The sequence below is a fragment of the Alligator mississippiensis genome, chromosome 2 (assembly GCF_030867095.1).
Source record: "Alligator mississippiensis isolate rAllMis1 chromosome 2, rAllMis1, whole genome shotgun sequence".
NCBI lineage: Eukaryota > Metazoa > Chordata > Crocodylia > Alligatoridae > Alligator > Alligator mississippiensis.
The window spans coordinates 183,796,513-183,818,084 of NC_081825.1; the positions used below are offsets into that span (position 1 = coordinate 183,796,513).

At 47.8% G+C, this 21,572-nt stretch overlaps 1 protein-coding gene across 6 annotated transcripts in view; it reads right to left on the bottom strand.

Moving 5' to 3' along the window:
- Window positions 1–21,572, bottom strand: part of SLC25A22 (solute carrier family 25 member 22) — an 80,400-nt gene that overhangs the window by 26,022 nt on the left and 32,806 nt on the right. For 4 of the 6 annotated variants that reach the window (XM_019485157.2, XM_014604211.3, XM_019485155.1 and 1 more), the window contains 2 exons: window positions 9,289–9,423; window positions 4,799–4,924 (listed from right to left, as the gene is read on the bottom strand). In XM_019485157.2, coding sequence (XP_019340702.1) covers window positions 4,799–4,924; window positions 9,289–9,308 — 146 coding nt within the window. In that variant the 5' untranslated portion in view covers window positions 9,309–9,423. Of the gene's footprint in view, window positions 1–4,798; window positions 4,925–9,288; window positions 9,424–18,504; window positions 18,751–19,060; window positions 19,141–21,572 lie in introns of those variants that run through there. The other 2 variants (XM_019485153.2, XM_019485156.2) reach the window with 2 other exon arrangements.

Genomic DNA, 21,572 nt, shown 5'->3' on the forward strand with positions numbered 1-21,572 from the left:
GAGAGAACAGCAAACACAAAACCGTGATTTTCATTTTTAGGTCGTCAGCAAAACTCAGAGCAGAGAAAGGAACAGCATGAGCCACTGAATCTGGGTCACTGTTAGGGCTTCCATAGCTCTCCCATACCTGGTTCACAGTGACTTTGAAGCAGTGACTCACCTTGTGCAAAGAAAGTCAGCTTTCTAAAACAGAGGGAGACAGGAGCCTAAAATACCACACACAAGATGCTCTAATGATCACTGCTGCTTGAGGAAAGGAAATAGAGCTCACTTTTAAACATCAATGGTTTGCACAGTACTAACTGTGTTCTATCACTTTAAAAGTCTTCATTGTCCTGTACTTTGGGAGTAGTTTAACAAATGGAAAGTTATCTATGGCCCAGTTTAAACCTCACTTAAAACAGTGAGAGACTGCTGTGGTCTTCAATGGGCTTGGCCTCAGATCCTCACACATGCATCAACAACAGCCTCATCTGAAGTACTGAAGTCAGTGGGTGTCTGGCAGCTTGCTTGAATTACGCACCAAGTAGATATCAGGGAACTGAAAAGTGCCACCCCTTAGTGTAAGCTTACGCCACCAAACCAGCCTCAAGGAGTGCATGGAGCATATACAAAACATTCATACATGCACATGCCCATGCACATATATTCATATGTGTCTAGAAAGTAGCTATATTCCCAGTCCAGAGAAGGGAGCACAGGAAGACAATGCACATTTTACTGCCAGGGTTGAATTAAATTAGACTATGTAAGTAGGATGCATGTTGACTAAGGGCTGCTCCTTGGCTTAAAAGGGACTGGTGCTTGCGTCAGCAATGGGAGGGAGAAGGATGGAGAAGGGAAGGGGAGACGGAAAGTATGCTGCATGTGTGTATGCATGTCTACATGTGTATACACATGTGCAGTTCATCAGGAAAGAGCACTGTTAAGTACCAGTAGTACTAAAGGACATGTAGTTTATTAAACCAAGCATAAGCCTCAGAGAAGCCCAGTAACTGTAGGCAATGGGTCCCAAATGGTGTTCTGCAAGACCATACTATGGGGTCTGCTGCTAGTCCATGGATTGCATTGAGCACCCCTTCTCATTTAAAAGTTTGATAAGCTGTAAGAGGGTCAGAGATATTTAGATACGTGACAGTGATCATTTCAGGATGGGAGCTGCTGATCTAAGGCGATCTTAATCTCTTCCTCTCAGTGGGGGTGTTGAGGAACCAAACAAGAACAAGGACAGATTCTCCTCAGATAGGAAGGCACTTGCATGACACACCACAGCCTACTGTCTCTCTGAAATAAGTGAGGAAAAAGGAGCCATAGCTAATTAAAATAATGAGGAACAATAGGACCTAGTGTATAGTAGCATCAAAAACACAGATCTCTTCAGCTTTCAGAAGCCACTGAAGCCAAGGAGCTTCTGCTTTTAAAAATACATCAACTAACCAGTCCACTTCAAAAGTCCTCACTCAAGCAGCAGCTCTTGTGGTTCAAAGAGAAGACAAGGCAACAGGGTAGCCACAGCTTTAAGGCTAGTCCACTGAATCTGGTAGGAATCCAACTAGTTTCCAATTGAAAATTCAGGGCTCAGTTCAGACCATGGGTGCTCAACACTTTGAGCAAATCACTTTTTGTAACATGTTAAAGTACCCAAAAGTACTGGTCACTTAAAAGGTTAGGGCTCTGTCCTGCAGTCTACACACAGAAGACTTGCCAGTGGTAGCAACCTTTTCATTTCTTTAAAGGGTTCTTGTCCTGGCCTGTTTGCACTGGACAGAGGGCTGACAGGTGTCATCTCTTAGTGGGATAACTTAGCACGAGATAGACCTCTCCCTTTCTGATCCTCATATTCAGGGGCTTTCCAGTTCAATCTTGAAAAAGGCTTCCTTTGACCTTGATGTTCCCCTGGCTGTTCAAATCTTAGTCAGATGCCAACAGTGTTGCAAAGCCTTATTTTAAAATGTAAATGTTACCTATTCCTTTGCTAACAGCCAGAGGTGCTGTCTGAAAAGAGATTGCTGGAATAAACTAACTAGCAGCTCCTCCTCATTCCTTATGTGACCGGTTACGCAACTGGACACACTTCCATACTGTCCTGGTGTGAGGCTGTAGTAGACAACCAGACACAATAACAGCCTTCTTCCCTCAAAATCTGTATCTTCTTAGAACCAGCCTGTTGTGTGTGCTGAAGTGTTGTGTGTGCTGAAGGGTCAGGATGCACAAGGTCATACATAGCATCTTACATGCCACAGGACCATCCAGAGGTGCTATATGCAGTTCTGCTGCCTGGCATACACCAGCAGGCAGGTCAGGGAGAAAAACTGTGGCAGAGACCAGCCTTCCCAGACTGTTGTGCACCAATGGATTCCATTTACAAAGCACAAAACAAGACACAGGGTGAGACATAAGGCCACAGCCTACAATGTACCTAGATAGGCAAACCAGACAAGCCACAGAGAGCTCTGCGAGCACCCAGGAAAACAGCAATCCATTGGATCAGGCCAGAGAGTGGAAAACTATGTTTTGTGGTTGCCGGATCAGGTGGACACGACAGCATCACAGCTGATGCCCACTCTGCATAGGCAACACCTTTCCCCTTTTGAAGCCATTTAAAACTACACCTGTCCATAGCCCTAGAGTGATGGGCTGGGTCCTTGGATCAAGCCAATGACATCACTTGATATCCAAGAGCAAAGGCTGTCTAGGAGTGGCTGGGCAAGGCAGTCTGCCTCCAGCCTGAGCTGATACTACCTGTAACACGAGGAGCTCAGAACCTCCTTTAAGTATGGCAGCAAGGGCACAAAACTGCTCACAGAGAGGGAGGGAAAGAGACAGGTAGAAGAAACCTGAGTTTCACAGTTTAGTCCCCAGGTTCAGATCCCTTGTGCTCACTGCTTACAATTCCTCCTGGGCTGGTTGATGCAATGTTTCAAGTGAAATTGTAAATGTCAACCATCAGCCTCCCCTGGGCAACCAGTGCGTCTTCAAAGAGGCCTCTTTCAACTGCCTTCCAGCAGCCCGCAGCAAGGAGTAGGCAGAGCATGGTTTCCCAAGCCCTCTGTTTCCTCAAGTCATATCCTCTTAATGATACTCACCTTATATGGACAAGCATAGAAGACATCAATAAACCATTACCTTTTTCTCTTTTCTATCTGCCTTTCTGTAATTTAAGGGTAATTGTATCTTCTAAATATTTTGGGTACTGGCACAAGTGACATTTGTTGCATGACTGGCCCCCTGAATGTGCTCTGCAGCCATGCCCCAACAGAAATGCACAGCTGCAGACAGCTTTAAAAGTGGCTAATCACATGACAAATTAACCCTCAGGTAATGAGGGATCAGATGAAGGTGCTCCAAAGCGGAGTGCCTTAAAAAACTTCTGTTAGTCCCCATGTGGGATCAGGGCTGGGCTGATGCATTTCAGATGCATCCCAAGTGCTGTCTGCAGAAAGGGAGGGGGAATGAATGCACTGAGGGTTGGGGTTTGCCCAGCCTGAGCTGGAGCAGGGACAGGTGGATTGGAGCCCCCCAGCCCCTCTCCCTCCAGTTCAGGCTAGGCAAACCCCAGCCAGCATCGTGCTCCCCCTCCCTCCCTGCAGACAGCACCAGAGTTGGGGAGGGGAGTGGGGGGGGAGGGGTGCTAGGGTAGAGAGGCTGCAGGCAAGCAGCTCCTTCGCTGGATAGGCTCCGAAGTGGAGCTTGATCTGTCCCCCTGCCCTCCCCCTTTTCTGTAAAGCAACATGAGTTAGAGCGGGGAGCTGCACTGCATGTCTGTCAGTGCCCCTTGTTAACTTGGGTGTGATCCACACTCCCCTGAAGACGATGGAAACATTTCCACTGTCTTTGAATCAGGCCCTACAAATGGCATTTTCACCAAGGTACTTTGCCATCCTTCTCTATATGATCAACTGAACATGAGAGGACCCATCTCACCCTTACAGCATGCAAGCCTGCTTTCCATTAAAATAGCAGCACTGGTGTGGCCAGTGACATCTTGGGGGGGAAATACAAAAATTAAATAACCTCCCCCGCTGGAATTTAAACACCTGCTACCCTTTTGGGAGCCACAAAAATATTATCCAGGGACAGTACTGCACAGTTGCAACACTTTTTGGGCAAAGGTTTTGAAGTCATTAGTTGCAAAGCAATACCCACAGCATTAGATAGTAGCAGGCATAGCTGCACTAATGGCAGAACATTAAGATCTACACTTTTCCCGGTCTGGAATTAAAGTCTACAAGATAGGTTGCACTTTTATTAACAGTTAGTATTACCTGAGCACTGGACAGGTCCCAACCAAGTTCGTGGCTTAACTGTGCTGTATGGACTCACCTTACAGCAGGGCTATCTAGGAGAAGGCTCAGAAGTTAGGCAGAAAAGCTGCATTGCCTACCCATATTTTACAGACGGAAACCCAAGAGAGACACAGAGAGAGACTATCAAATGACATTAGTACACTGAGCCTGTAGCACAGCACAGAACTGAAGCGGGAGGAGTCTCAGTCCAGTGCCTTCAGCATGGAACCATCCTTCTCTTCTGCACTGGTGTGAGACAATACACCGTTCATGAGCATGCAAACATTAATCCAGTGCAAGACCCAAGCAGTAACACCCTGGCCTGCTGGGTTTCAGTCAGGACTCCTGCTGCAGCTCCTTTGAAGCCTCTCTCTCTAAAAGCATTTAACTCCTAGAGATGGTGGTGTTGCCTTAAGGGAGTGGAGATGAGAAGGATGCAAGGATCCCACCCCATCCAGGTCGGAAGCCCTGTTTTGACCCACCATTGTGGACTTTGGCCAGGCAGTACTTACATGCTGGTGTACATCCGCTGGCCATTCTGCTGGTTCTGTAGGCGTGTTTTTGCCAAGTCAATGGGAAACACACAGGTGACTCCAATGAGCCCAGCTATCCCTCCATTGATCAGCTTGGCAGGTAAACTGCAAGGAATAAGCAAAAGACAGGTCTCTGCAATGGGAATTTAAGTCAAAGAGGGGACGAGAACCTGGAACAGAAAGCTGGACCCTGAGAACACACATCAACCACACTGCCCTGAGGCAGGAATATCCATGCAAGGTTCTCAAGTGCTTCTGCCAGGTACACCATTTATCCCAGTTCTACAGATGGGAAAACTAAGACGCAGAATAACAGGTCAAGCAATGGATTAAAAAAAAATCAGTGAACCCCAGACCCTTCAGCCACAGTTCCATAGTCTTATCAGCCCTTCAAACCCCAAAGAAAAAAAACTCTAAGCCGCTTTTGATTGAGGTACGTGTCATTACCACTTATTTCACCACTGGCCTCGTCAGCAAGGCATTAAGCTGGGACTTTGGAGACCCACGTTCAGTTTCCCAGTCTGTGACAAACTCCGTGGGACCCTGGGCAAGTCACTTAATCTGTGTACCTTAGTTTGTCATGGGTAAAATGCAGACGGATCACTCGCACTCACTTTTTTTTGTCCCTCTTGTCTATTTAGACTGCCTCTCACTACACATGTACCACAGTAAGCACACTGAGGCCTCAGTCTCCATTATGGGCAAATAAAAGATATAACAAGTCCAACAGTTGTCAGGCAGGAATGCCCCCTTCTTTGAGAAAATGGGGAAATCTAGTTGTATCATGAAATCTGGCTGCCACCAGCAGGTGGACAGAAGCCTGAATGGACCCTGAAACTCCAAAGCCATTCCCTCCATCTCTCAGCCCCTTCCTCCTCCTCACCTCCCCCCCCAGGGTCTCTGCAGGGACCACCTCTTAGGATTGGCTTCCTCAGGTAGGAGGGCCCAGGCTGGTGAGCTCCCACCATGGCTCTGTCCTTGGAGCTCCTAACTAGTCAGCAGGTGGCACTGCTGCGTGGCAAACTCAGGCCTTCAGCAGTTTGGGGTTTGTTCACACACTGACGGGAACTGAGTAAAGCTTTCAACATGAAGCAAGAACATGCCCCGACTCCAGAGATAGACACCACCAAATCAGCATGTGGGTTCAGATTGGAGCACTCCATTTGCTTTAGTCCAGTACCCCACTTAAAAAGTTTGTCCCGCCCCCCCACCACACCCCCAGTAAGCACTCAGGGACTGAAAAATTATTAGTCCAGAGTCCAAGATTGTCTATAGTCCCTCAAGGGCCAACGCCAGACCAAGGGAACAGCATGTTCTGACCCCATTTAAGGATCTGGTCTATCCTTAACCGTCAGGAAGAGGAAGGAGTGTTTTAGTGCTGGAAAGAAGGCAGTAGACACACTTCTAACTAGTGATTCATGACACATTAGCTGTTAACAGCATGTGTGAAAAACCCATTGCAAAGGGCTTAGCTGACAGGCAAGCATTATGTGCTTTCAGAACCAGTAAAGACATCTCAAATACTGCACCTGGAACTGTGTTCAGGAAGTGGGGCATGGAAGAGTGTGTGTATGAGGCACTAAAAGCCTGGTAAACCACTACAACAGGAGTCAGTGGAGCCTCTTGGACAGATGTTAAGCTACATGCTTGCAGATGTGGAGGGATGAGATTTCACATTCCAAGAAATCAGAAACAGAAGTGGACAGCACATGTGTGGCAAGTGTCACTCTCCACTGTAGCTAGAGATGAAGGGAGCCCACAAGATCGTTCCAGTCCGTTTCCTCCAGAAAAACTGCAGGACATGAACCCTGGGACATGGGATGTGCTGGATATTCAAATGCTGACTGAGTGTGCTCCTGATCACAGCTAAATGGACTGAGAAATACTACGAGCCCATGGAGTGAATTGCCCAAGAAGCCTCCTCTTTCTCCAGGATAATACATGTTTCACAGAAGGCAGCAGGGCTCAGAGACATGGACAGAAGCACTGTTCCAAGCTAAGGTGCTGGCAGGGTAGGTTGCTGGAGTGATGCAAGGTGAACAGACAGGCTGACTGCCAGAGCATCTTGGCAGAGGCTCTGTTAACACCTCCTGCACTGAGAAGCCTTCCAGAGTACTATCTATAATGGATGTGGCAGAAGCGATCAAGTTACTGGCATAGCAAGAAGGTTTGTGCCTTGGTTCAGGTTATGAAGGCTCAGGGGTATAGGACAGGGAGTAGGCCTCCAGGAAACAGAAAGCGAAAGGCACTTCCTCCTTAACACACAACACTGTGGCCCAAGCACCAGCGCTATTGTGCAAAAGATAAAAAGGGAACAAATGGTAAAGGTCTGGGCTGGCTGGGAGGGGGGGAAGGGAGTATACAATCCGTTGGGCTGGTAGGGAGCCTGAGGCAGTATACAATCTGCAAGAGGCCTGCAGAAAGCTTCTCCCCTTGCCTGTTATTAGGCTGTGGGAAATGCTTGCTCAATATGCCCAGTGCATATGGATTTCAACAGATCAGATCCCTTCAGGAACAACACAGTTAGGGGGAGAACATGTTTACAGACTCGCATGGGCAAATATTTCTGGAAGACTCTGTAGAAGTGCCACCCTGAAATGTATACCATCAACCCAACTTGCAAATGGGAAAACTGAGGCACAGAGTCCAAGTGCAGCTTCAGAGCAAAAATGAGCTTGAAATTAAGACAGGTAATCCCAGCACTGCCACCAATTTTCTTGGGCGGTACTGGGCAATTTACTCAGCCTCTTTAACTTATATCTCTATTGCTAAATGGGATAACCTTCTCTTTCTTTCATCCTCTATCTGATCTATTTAGACTACTTAGACTGTGAACTCTTCTAGACAGGCATTGTCTCTTACCAGGTGTGTGTACACTACTTACCATTTAGTCCTCCATTGTGCTATAGCAATACAAACAAAAGAAAAATACTTTTCCAAAGTATGTGCAGCAAGTGCACAGCACAGGTAGGAACAGGCTCTGCTCTTCTGCAGCCCAGGCTTGACTGTTAGGTCTCCAGGAATTCTTCTTTCCTTGCTCTATACCCAGATAGTAAGCTAAAAAGGCATCCTGGAAAGCGATGCGTTATCCCTCTGCCTCAATCTCAGCCTCCTGCCCTGCCTGCACCCTCTAGCTGTTCAGCTACAGCTGGGTTTATGGTACACAGATGCCCGATATTAGTCTTTCACTCTGCTATGGTCATCAGGCATATACAGCTACCAGGCCTATCAAGGGTGAATCTAGACATGCAATTCACAGAAGAACACACACCAAGCTCCTGACACTCATGACAAATGTTTTTCAGGGCACAAGTTTACTAGAACAGGGGTGTCAAATTCACCCTGAGCTGGATCTGAACTGAAGGGCTCCCATCAGGCTTGATCTGTGGGGCCAGCAGCACTTACAACAGGTCTAGGGGCTGTTGGGCAAGCAAGGACTGTAACTGCACAGACCTTACCTGGCCTCCTGCCACTGATGGTTAAAATCCATTAGGGCCCAAGGACATGGCCCCATTGCTAACTCCCTCAACTTCTGATAGCTCAGCAGGCAGAATCCGGCATGCAGGCTATACATTTGATGCCACTGTATTAGAGTGTCTTCTAGTTTCTGTATGCTCAGTTTAGGAGCCATGGTTTTTCCTTGCAGGAAGAGTCCAACCATGACAAGCCCCAGTAAGAGCAGCCAGTTTCTCACCAGCATCAGACACAACCAAATCCCCAAGCCCTTTGTCACAAGATAACATTCATCCTCTGACCTCACTGCTCCCTGAGGTCAGCAGTCGTGCATTAATAAAGGGGTTTGACATTGGAACCATAGCATAGCTTGGGAACCAGACAAGAGATGCCTCTATTTTGGACCAACTCTGAACAGTAAGCAAATCATGAACCCTGGCTGAGCTAGCAGAAATTAAATTCACAGACAGGGCTCTGCTAAACCCCTGAAGCCAGGTTTCTGGAAAGGTTTGTAGTGTAAGCCACAGGAGTCAGAAGCACTTTCCAAGACAAAAATTCAGCCATGAGGCTAACAGGTGCAAGGTTTGTCAGATACCAGCTGTGCACTCCAGTTGTGCTGGTCATTCTAGATGGGAATGGCAGTGCTGGGATACAATATTCCCAAGATTACACAAAGTCTGCCTCAGTGAGAGGGTGCAAGAGAGCTACATACTGGAATAGCTCCTCCAAGGGCTTCAATACGTGGACAAACAGGAGGGCACCTAAATGCGCCTCTAAAAGGTGTAGAAGCAAGGAGATGGGAAGTGCAGGGTAAAAGATAGAAATAACAGAGGGACACTAGACAGGAGACAAGGAGGAGAGGCTGGACAGAGCGGGTGAGAAGGGAACAGAGAAGGATTTAGAGTGTATAAGGGTATAAGTCACCATCTCATCTACATTGCTACATACCACACAGCAATCCTCCCATCCAGTCACTCCAGTCTGGGAGGGGGCACACAGTAGCAAAATTTTTTTACCTGATCTGTTTATCAGCCATTTAATTCAGACTTGATCCTGTTAAAAACGGACTTGTTCCTTCTGAACGAATGTGCCTTCACTGCTTTCTTTTTCAGTCACCGCCTCAATCCTAACAAAGGTTGGCTTTGATTTTCCTGAGAAGAGAGACAAATAAAAAATAATAATTTAAAAAAAATGAAAAGGACATCATAGGAGATGAGACTGAGAACAAGGAAATGAGATACCCAAAGCCTGAACCATAGCGGGGATGGGTCCAGTGTATGCCAGGGCCAACCCCTTTCCTGATTAAAGTGAGCCTGGCCTATTATAGAGCAGCCATCTCACACTAGGGCGTGGGATCATGTTTTGTGCCCATAAAGCTAGTTCGCTACAGGTCAGTGATTTGGTCACAGGGACTGCTCACAAACTACGGGCAGGACCTGCTTCCTCAGAGAGGAAGGAAGGCGAGTCACTCTCCCTTCTCACTCTTATTTTGAAGAGACAAGTTTCCTAATTGATTTACTTTCCGCCACATACAGAAAAAAAAAGGTCTCAAGGCTGAAGAATCATCACATCTGCACACCCACCATATGGCTTTGAGAGGGCTGCCAAGGGCACCAAGCTGTAGCAACGCAGAAGGAATGGAGGGCAATGAGACTAAGCCAACACCCTGCACAGCTTTATGGGACAGCAATATATTTGGCAGCTGCATTTTCACACCCTTTGGTTACCCAGGCATGAAAGAGACCTCCTGGCTCATCAGCTACTGCAGGTGACCATGTTGTAGGACCCCTTTCACAAACTGACCCAACTCCACCTTAAAACCAATCAGATGTATTCAAATTTCCAGCCTACATTTATCCATGGCCAATTTTAGCCCCATCCAGTCTAGTGCCCATTATGTTCTTAAGCTTAAATAGCTCTTCTCTGTCCTCTCTGTTCACCCTTCCTGCCCTCCAGTGCGTTTAGGAAGGGCAAATCACATCTCAGCACAATGAAAGCTAAAGTCAAGCTCCTTTAATCTCCTCCCATAAGTCAGGATGAACTGGGAAATGGACAGCTTTGCAGCCCTTCTTCTGCACCTATTCCAGCTTGAATGAGTCTCCCTTGAATTGGATGGCCAGAATGGCATGCAGTAAGGGTGTCAAAGAGCCAGTCTGCTAAACCCTATTATTCTGCTTATAGTGTTACCTCTGGGTCTCAGGCTGGACCTACACACCACATCCTGCATGTAGGGCCAGTTCATGCATCCTATCTAGCCCGCAGACCAGCCTTGTACCCCTCATCTGGCACACAGAGCCAAAGGAGTTTGATATCCCTGGTATACAGTATCCCAGAGGTCTCAAAAGTGTCTCATGTCATGGCATGCATGTCTCCCTGGCTCTGCTAGAAATGCCTCACACAACACATCCTTGTGTCACACATTTGCCCTTTTCCACATTCTAAGTGCACTGACGGTTCAGTTGTTCCCTCCCAAGCATAAAAGTCTTGTCCTTCCCAACTTAGCCCCTTTGTTAAGCAGGCAGAGTTTTTCAAGCCTGGAACCCAAAAGCTAGTGGTCACTTCTGACATGTTTAGATCCAGTTGCTTGTACATGAGTTATGAACTAGAGCCATGGCTAATTTTGCATGCAATCTGAGACCCCAGTCAGCATGGGCCAGCACTCAACAGCCACGGTGCACTAACTGTGGTGTCTTCCGGACTAGTGGCTGACTCAGATGCCCTCAGGTCCTAATACTATTATTTTGCTATACAAGAAAGCTTCACTGACCAGATCTACATAACCAGGTTAGTTGTGCCTCTCCCCTCCCAGCTCCACTGTGCAGCAGGGCATCCCAGAGTGCATCGCCAAAAACATAGGTCCTCAGAGGACTCTATCCCCTGCTGAGGCCTTATGGGAGAGAAATTTTTCTAAAATGCATGGACATAAACACAACAAGGCACAAACAGAACATGGTGGGGGTAAATGAACAAAGAAGGGACACCAGGTTGAGGAAAAAGTTAATGCACATCCACCACAACTGCATTTGTTGCAAGCAGGTCAGTTGAGAATCTGAAGCTGGTTAAGAAAATCCACAAGTAAGTACATAACCTAAGATGGGACTTAAGGCTGGAAACCAAATGAGAAAGATCCCACAATACTCCAGCTGGGACAGCAGAGCACTTGCATGAGCAGTCAAAGCAACAAGCTCCATTCAAATTCCCATAACACCAGATAAAAGTAAGTACTAGATACAGACCCTGAGCAATGCCAGTTTCTTTTTACTTGCAGAACAGGGGTAGCACAGGAGATAGCAGCATGCACACACATCAGTGAGGAACCCTGTCCTCCATCACACTATTCACAGTGGCTTCAGGGACTCCTTTTTAACAAAATATTAGTGCACCTGGTGTTGCATGGGAAGTTGCAGAGCTAGCACTGTGCTTTACCCCAGCACTCCCAAGAGGATTAAACCAAAAAAACAAAACCAATCCCACCCCCCTCCCATATTCTTAATTTCTCACCTCCTCATTCTATTGTTCCATGAGAGCAGATGGTACCTGGTTGCCATCTGGCAACTCAGTGCCTCTCAGCTGCCTCACTTCAGTTGCTTGGTGAGTGGCAATGCAAAAATAGTTAAGAAGAAAAAAGCCACTTGCCCTCTGGCTTGGCAATGAGATAATATTGATCCTAGGTCCTCCAACTGGATTCTTCAACCCACACAGAATAGTTGGATGTTCCACAAGGTGATGCAGAAGGCTAACAGCTTTTTATTTCAGGGTACAGCAGGGTGACAAACAGTGTTCATAATAAACGAGGGGCACATACAACTGCAGAGAGCTACAGTACAAAGCAGCACTGTGCAGGATCCCACACACTGCTCTGGTAAGGCGGCTCACCTGCCTCATTCCTCTAGTTGTACAAAAGGAATGAGGCGAGATGTACATGTTGCTTGGGCAGTACAGAATCACAGAAACTGAGGAAGGACACAGTATATCATCTGCATAGCCATATATATGGGCTACGCTGGGCTCATGGGTGGGTCCAGGATTTAGAAAAGTGGCTGGGACATGGGAGAAAGTGGAAGAGCCAGCAGGGAGCAAAACCAGGAAGAGGGAATGCATCTACTGTTGTCACTGTTTCCTGCCAAGCCCAGCAGCCCACAGCTAGAGCCCCTGGGTTGGTGCAGGATACCCAACAGGGCTGGCCAGGGAGCAGGGGCAGGAAAGAATGATCTATTCATTGCTGCCAGCGACCCTGGCTGAACCCAGCTCCCTACACAGCCACTCCCTATAACTGGAGCCCCCAGGTTGAGAGAAGACCCCATGCGGACCCATCCACCACCGTACTTTGCTGACCCAGGCATGGGGGAGCCCCAGAGCTGCTCCTGCTCCATTTCAGCTGTGGGCTTCAGGAAGCACCTGCACAGGTGCTGTGTGCAACCAGGGACAGGAGCAGTGGTGGACAAGTCCCTCTTCACTGCTCTCTGGCCCACCCCCTCTCCCCATGTCCCTTGCTGCCCCAGAGACTTTGACCGTGCCTTAAACCCCAACTCGTCATAGCCCTGCTGGCTCTCCTCACCCTCCCCTGTGTCCCACACTGGCCAGGAGCAGAGGGAGAAAGAGGGAAAGCCACCCCACTCTGCCCAAAAAACAGAAGTAGCTCTCTGTAGCTGGCACTGAGTCAGAGAGCCTGGGGGAGTCATGCTAACTCCCTAACAGCCACCTCCCATGCCTCCTCCACCCACACACCGCCCCATGAAGAGCTAGGACCTTTCTCCCTACACTGGCAGTAAGAATCAAAGCGGGTGCAACCGCACCACTGCACCTGCCCTGGATCCACCCCTGCCTGGGCCTCCAGATACATTTTTGATGGTTATCCTAAACTCAGACACTAGGAGAGACCAGCACACTGACCCACGGAGAAATGGGAGCCCTAGTTCACTCTCACCCTCACCTTACTGGTCTGCATCCCATTTGTGGCCCCCTTTTCCACCAGTCTCTTCCTCAAAAGGAGTTAATGAATGGCAGATGGGAATACATCAGAATCCCAGACAGACACAAAGGTACGGATATGCCTGGACACTTGTCTAGCTAAAGAGCAGTTCATTTCAGTTTAACTTTAACCTGATTTCTAATCAACCTAACCCAAAATAAGAGCATCCACACACAATAGGGTTTGCACAGAGTCCCCTCTAGTGTTAAACTGCTAGAGCTCTCACATACACAAGCCCCATACCATGAAGACTCACTTATTACCAGGGTTCCTGGTTTTCTCCGATCTAAAAAAAAACAACTATTTTCAGATTTTAAAAAAGTAACCCAAAATCCACATTTTTCCATGATTAAAATGAAATGATAGCTAGATATGTTTCATTTCAATCATGGAAAAAATGTAGATTTTGGGTTACTTTTTTTAAATCTGAAAATGGGGTGGGGTTTTAAACCAGAGAAGGATTTAAAGGATCCCTGCTTATTACAGTGACACTGAATTAAAGGTTTGATCAGAGAGGCAGGAGCATTTGCAGGCTACAGCCTGCTTTGTCTGATGCAACAAGTGGGCTAGCAGAGAGCAGGGGTACTACATGGAAAGGAATAAAGTCATTTAAATACCACAAACAGTAGGGAAAGGAGGAAGAAGAGGTGGCTTCATTGAGTGAGGCGATTACTGATGGTGCAAGACTGGCAAACACCATACAGAGTTCTCCTCTTGCTCGGTTTCCTGTCACACAGGCATTAGGCTTGCAAGCTTTCCTTCACGGAGAGCAGGGATCTTCCACAAGCCCCAGTCCCACACCTGATGCATGCTGGTGTGCCACAGCACATTCTGGATGAATCCAACACACGCTGGGAAAGCGCATATCATGGATGACATGGTAAATATTTACTGATCTGACTGACAGGGAGAAACACACAAGACAGGTCACCACATGGTTATTGATCTCCAGCGTACTGAGGAAGATGTGAGGAGTGAGGACATTCCTGAGGGTAGAGCACAGGACTGGATTCAGGAAGCCTGGGTTGACATATTATTGAGCAGAACTGGGAAATATAGCTTCACTGCAGCTCCACTTCCTTGGAATGGGACTTGGTCTTAGGGCCGTACAAAACTTCAGTGGCCGTTTAGTTTCAGAGGTGTTGCCGAAACACCAAATCCAAAACAAAACGAAAGGCTCTGAAATGTCTTCGAAACAAAACAGAAGCATCCGAAACGTTTCGGAGGTGGGCTTGTGGGAAAACAAAGTTACAGGCATTTAAGTGGTTCCCCATTATAGCCTATGGCTGAATCACTGAAACAGCAGCGAAACTCTGAAACAGATGCGGCAGAAACGAAAAGGGACAGTGATCCAAAACGAATCAGTCCCTCTGAAACGCCAAATCTAAAACCGAAACAAAACATAGCCGTTTTGCACAGGCCTACCTCCTCTGCCAGTGGCCTGGCACGTAGCCGTGGGCAGGTAGGTCCAGCACCTCAGTTCCTCCCACCCCCATCTTTAGAGAGAAGGAAGGATTCCTACATCTTTGGTGGAGTGCTTGGAAATCTACAGTTGAAGAGTGCTGTATGAGATAGACAAGGTTCTTTGGGTAAATCTGATATCTTTTATTAGACTACCTCAAATAGTTGGAAAAATTCTTCTTTGCAAGCTTTTGGGTACAAACACCCTTCGTCAGGCTGAGGAAGTATCTGCAGCTGGTATGTGCTCTTCCTGGATGGAATGAATAGCAAAGAAGCCATATGGTATGCATGCAAGAAAGCCAGTCAGTGAAGCTGTAAATTGAGGTGTCAGTGTTTACCCAAAGAGCCTTGTCTGCCTATGTGCTTAGACCAACACGGCTACAACCTTACCCCTGCATGAGACAGAGACATCCAATTCTGCAATTGCATAACACCCTAGTGTGCCACAAGATCCTTTAAGTGTGCTGTGGGGTGCCAAGCAATATTAACTGTTTGGTGTGAAAACACCTACATGATCCAAAAGATAAGCCAAGAGATTTCAAACAGGAATTCACAGTGTCAAAATCATTCTGACCTGCTGTGGTCTGTCTGGGTTCTCTGCAACAAAAGAATTGCCCCATTATTTTTCTCTAACCAAAAACAAAAAAACCCAAAACAAACCAGGGAGCTAAAGCTGGCTTTTTCCGAGGTGTCCCTTGAGTCTAAAAAGGTTGAGAACCACCTGATCTAATTAGATAAGGGGAGGGAAAAAGGAAATAGCAGGTCTAAGGCAGACACTATCCATTTCTCACTAACATCTTAGCATAGTGGAGCTGAGTGTTGCCAAGTCTTGCAGGAAAAAAAGGTGGCACTGCCTTTAAAAACAAGCCCAAAACAGGCCCAACCCATTGAAAAGATAGGGGACTGCGGGGGCTTATCAACCTGTGACTCTCAAAAAATTAAAGCAACTCTTAAAAAAAACAAACCCAATTCTGCTTGTTCTAGCAGACTTGGCAACACTGGTGGAGTTCTGCACCTCATAGCCAAGGGGAGATTCTCCCAGCAGGTAGGTCTGAGCATTCAAGTGCAGCATTAAAGCAGACTTATTCCATCTTTGTTTGTGAAAAGGACTTCAGCAGATGCCCAATTGCAGAGCAGCCCAATGTCAATTTAAATGCTGCTTGTGTGCTTTGCTATAGTCTCCTGAAGCCCGTCATGTTGTTAATGCTATAAAAAGACACTTCAAGCACCCCTGTGTCTAGGAAGATCCGAGTTGGGCCAGACTCCAGCCCCAATAGAAACAGGAGGGTGATTAGTTCTCTCTTGCATTCCGGGAACAGGAGGAACCAAAGGGTGAGGAGGTTACCGAAAAATTCCCATAGCCTTAAAAACCTCCATAAGAATGGAGACAAAGAAAACTGAGCAGAGACCAAGGTGTATACTGCAGTGCTTTTATAACCTGAACAATGCAAAGAGAACAGGCAAGTTATGTGAAATTGTGTGATGCAGTTTTGAAGCTAGGGTATAAAAGTAGCATGAAAGCGTCTGGTAATCCCATGCCTCAAGGTTCTGCAGGTTGATAGCTGGGGCCAGTAGGCACACACATGAACATGTATGCGTGCACCCCCTCCCCCCACACACTCCCTCCCCCCCCACCTTGAACTGGTTTTCTGCCCGAGTTGCACTGATGCTGTAGCCATTACTTAGAAAACCCAGAGGTTCCTCACTAGAGGGTCTTGCTTTTCTGATCAGGGGTCACACCAGGCACCAAATTTAGGGCTAGGAAGGACTCTTTCCTCTCAATCAGATGGGCATGGACCGTGGGGATTTTGTCTTCCTCTGTAGCATGAGGCACGGTCCTTTTCCTAGGATTTCTGGACTATCTATTAACCAACTACTTTCCTGTTGTTGCAATGACAAGGCCTTGGCAGGAGCCTCATTGTCCTCATTTCCACCAATAGCGTGGGCTAGGGTGTTTCAAGCTTCAGATCCAGAATAGGTGCTTGTACCACCCCTGGGGAAGGAGTCTATTCCAGGCCCTCCAGGGGTGGTGCAAGCACCTACTCTGGATACTTTCAAAACACAAAACAAAAAAACTAAAACAAACAACCAACACCCCTCCCCCCCACCCACACACTTAGATGCCCATCTTGCTGGGATCATTTGACCCCCTACTGACTTCCTGCCCCTTGGGCAGGGGGCTGGACCCAATGATCTTGAGAGGTCCCTTCCAGCCCTAATGTCTATGAAATCTTGCAGTTGTGAGAGAGGATTTGAAGCAGTGATTTGATTTGGGTGGGGGGCAGGGCACTCCTTGGATTACCAGTGCTTGGGAATGCAGAGCACTGGACTCAATTGTCCAGGAGGCCCCTTCCAGTTCCATGTTCTGAGAGAAGAAGTTGCCAAGCAGCTGCATAATGTTAGTAGTGATTCAGAGCCCCTGACTCCAGGATTTGTTACGGTGGCCCCATGCATTCAAAGGAAACCCCTATTGAGCAGCTGGGCCAATACTGCAGCATGACAACCGAAGCCAGGGCAGGTGCATGTGTTTGTCTAAAAGGCTTCAAGCAGACACCCAGAACATGAGTGCCAGGAAAACTCCACCCCTGCTGAGACCGGGGACTCTGGGATCCTGTTACACTTTCCTACAACTCGGGTAACAAAGGGATGATGAGAAGAACTGGCAGCACAGAGATGCAGGAAGTGGGAACCTTTGCAAACTTCCTGCCTTGTAACATCCATGGGCAGACCTCAACCAGGACAATTGTCCTTCAGCAAAAAAAGGCATTATTTCCTGGGGGGCTTCCTAGGAGCAGCAGCAGCCAATCAGCCCTGAATACAGGCAGTTTCAAAAATCTTACAAGCCATACCTAATTAAGGGAAAGAACTGCAGGGAATGAATTATGTGGTATTAATTCCTGCCTTGCAAGCTCTTAGCACAGCAAGGTGTGGATTAATTCCCCATTATTCACACCCTGGTATGTCCCATTTACATTTATTAAAAATGATCGAGGAGATCAGTCTTAGAACAGCAGGCACATCATTCATTGGGTGAGGAAGCTCCCATAGTGCTAGGTTGGGAATCCTCAGGAAGGACAACGGGACAGTATAGTAAAGGAATGGGTTATTGCATTACAGCCAGCACTCTGCAGTTTACAGAGTCACTCCATTTCACCTGCCTCTTGCATCAGGTGTCAGGACAGGGTTAATGCTGTTGCCCATATTAGCCGGGCAGTGCTCAGTGATCAGGGACCCTGAATTTTGCAGCAGGACTGCCCCCTAGCCCCGCTCCCACCCCCGACTTCCAGTAGCCTAGCAGGCCAGACAGAGCAGCTGTGCAGGTTGGATCTGGCCCATGGGCTGTATGTTTGACATCCCCAATCTAGAGCAGTGGTTCTCCCAATCAGAATCATCCCCACAGTGCCAGGCCCACCCTGCTGGACCCTCCCTCCGCTTTCCATCAAGGCAGGGCAAGGTGGTCATGACAGCTGAGCAGCCCTGAGCAGGAGCACAGGTAAGCCAGTTCTGGAGTGTCACATTTCCAAGGGAATGCTTCTCCAGAAGCAGCTAGATCTATCCCCACAGGCATTCTGGCAGCCCCTGTCCACACTGGGATTTTGGGCACTGATATACCTATACTTATGCCAACTCAAGCTCCCAGCATGGCTGTAATTTGAATCAGTTTCAAACCATGTAAACTGCATTGTGACACTGTGCTGCCTGGTGTGGACTATGTCTGCATAAGGTGTTTACCCAGGTCCAGCTAGAATCTCCATGCAATCCTCATGGCCCTAAAACTCAAATTAGTCCCCAGCCCTACCTTCACTTTTGGAAGCTATTCCCACCGATCCCAGCAGCACCAAGGAGAAACATCACAGCTGGTCAATGCATTCTTCTCCTTTCCTCCTAAGAAAACACTCCAGGGTTGAATGCCAAGAATTAAAAATTCCAAAGATGGCCATAACTTGGGTTAGAGCCGCATCGAGGAACCGGAGGCTGTGACCCAGAATCCTGTTGTTCGCAGGGAGGAGTTCCCACACAGCATTCCAGCTGCAAGCGGCTTTCTCTGCATTTCAGAGGAAAACAGAGTGCATCATGGACCAGAGGACGCTCTGCCTTCCCCTCCATGACAACATATACCCCCCACTCCCCAAACAAGGGGTCACTAGCACAATGTCACCCCAATATGCAGCTTCCAAGAAATAGCCCCTTCAAATACCAGACTGCATAAAGTAATCAGGTGGCATAAGCCCAGCTGGCTTCCAATGCCATCCATCTTGACTCTGCCTCCTGTCTTCTAAAGAGAACAATCATAGAGACTCGTACATGTTGCTCAGATGCCATTTCTGTCATGCATACACACACACACCCCCTACCTCCAATCTCTGATGCACAACCCAAACAGTTCCTCCAGAGTGCCTCCAGCAGCAGCTAGCTCTGTCCCCACAACATCAGCCTGAACCCTGTCAAGCCTTCAGGCAGGTTTCTTCAGGGACTTTAACCTTAGTACCTCAAACACTTCTGGTGCAAGTATATGCTAGTGCACCTGGCTGGCTATTAACCTTTGCCTCCCTTCATCTTATCACGTGAAGGGCAATGCTTTACCTGGGAATCCCACACCATAACAAAAGTGGGCTGTGTGCAGCACTAATGCTCCTTGTGCAAACAGTGGTATGCAGGGAACAACCAGCATTGAAGGGAGGATGGTCTGCTAGGACCCTCAGATATTTCTGATGCCCTTGCTCCACAATGACCATGATCTCTAGCTACTATCACACGTAAAAGCAAATGGGAAACCTCATCCAGCTAATTCTCACAGCAGCCCTAAGACACATCATCACGTTCCACAGTATACAGAGGAGGTAGGAGGGCTGGGTTAGGGAGTCTTAGCATGAAGACAGTAGTTCCTCTACATACACACTGTGCCCAGACACTAGGACCCCTGCGCCACCAGGCTAGATACCCTTTATCTAATCTGACATGGATTCAGATATATGCAATGGTATCAGAGGAAGTAAGTGGGATTAGAGAGCCTTCCAACATCACCATCCAGACAAGGGAGGAAGTGCTGGGTTTGCAGAAAGAGACCAAGTTTGCAACCACCTACTCCTCTATTTCCAGGGTTAATAGATTAAATGAACCCAGCAACCCCCATTCAGAGTACAGGGCCTGGGTTTGTTTTTCTGTTGAACTTGCCACAGCTCAGAAATGCTGCTAAACTGAATGTAGATTGGTATCCTAGAAACATGACCTGGGAGAGCACTAAGACCAGGGCAGTCTAAAATTCCTCCCCCATCTCCTCCTCCCCACAACAAATCATGAATAGATTTTCCTTTATGCACACAAGTTTACTAACTTTTTAGGTTAAAACCACATTAGGATTTTACTCCTCCTGCTTCGAAGTGCAGAAACAACCAAAAGCCAGGTATGATCCTAAATCCAGTTGCTGCACAAAGGTAAGGTAGTCATCAGGTAAGAAGAAGGACCTGGACTTAAGAACTTCGACTGGTCCTGAAATCCCTGGGTACCACTGCTCCTCATAGCCTTGATGCAGCCCCTCAGCAATGATCTGGAGTCCAGATTCTGGGACACCTGAATTGAGACTCAGTCTTGCTAATTCATTTGAGAGCAGTGATGTGCAAAGCCTAGGAATAGCAGGAGACCAGGTATTCCCCACCCCCCGGCCCCCCCAACTACTCAAAACAAGCATGGGGACTACCTCTTAAAGCCAGTGCACTCTCTCTCACTGAGCACCATCAGATGGCATCTCACTAATCAAAACCTCAGTGCGCACATGCCTGCAGGAGATGCGCAAAGGTAACTGGTACAGCATGCCAGGGAAGGGGCAGTGTCAAAGGTCTGCCTTAAAGGTAGGCAAGTGGAGCCAAACCTGATCTCCAGAACCAAAATGGGATCTCCTGAACAGACACAGAGAAGAGAGGACAAAGCCAAGTGGCAGAGTGAACAAGAAGGGGGACCAGCAGGCCAGTGCTGTGCCAGGTTCCAACATGCAGTGCGTTCAGAGGAGAGGGCCACCTGTGAGGCTAAAGAGCCCAGTCAGATAGGGGAAGGGATCAGAGCCATGTTACACTACAAGACCAGGGCCTGCACCTGCAGGAGGCAGTGGCTTACGGAAAAGGAGACAACTGATCTTAGCACCTCATACGAGTGTGCTCAGCCCAACTCAGGCTCTGCAGAGCGCTATAAAGCCCCCTCTCAGCCTGGAGGACCTTATCACTTAAGGGCAATGGCTCACTGGTGGGTTAATGGTCCGCCAACATTTGTGCTATAGAAGCCATCAATCTGCAGAGTTGTTAGGCCAGAAGGTGTGTGCATGCGATGGGCAGACACGCACTCCTTTCCCTCCCGCACTGTTTCCCCTGGCAATTTTCCCTTACCCAGGACAGAGGGGTATCCTATCCCCAATTCATGGGTGGTGGAAGCATTTAACTCTCACTTGGGTGACTTGCCATACACTGAGCAAGCTGTGAAGCAATCATGACCACTTGGGGTATTAGTGCACTGCATTAGTTTGTTTATTATAAAATAAACACACGTGTCCAACACCATGGAGCAGACGAGACCCTGCCAAGTTTTGTTAACCAGTACAGGGACACCACAAGGGCATGCAGAGACTTTTTAGAAATGTAAATGAACCAAAAGTTTTCCCAGAGAAATGATGCCTTCTAGCCTTGCGTTGCACTAAAACAGGCCAGACACCCAAAAGTAAAGCGCCTCCTCCAAGGTAGCCCAGCTCAAGTCATGCACTACTTTCTCGTGATGCTTCCCAAAATAGCCGGTGTCTGAGTTCCCTATCTGCTTTCTGGACTGTAGGCTCCAACACATGGAACAAGGCACATCCTTAGTGCTTCACTACCAGAAGAAGAG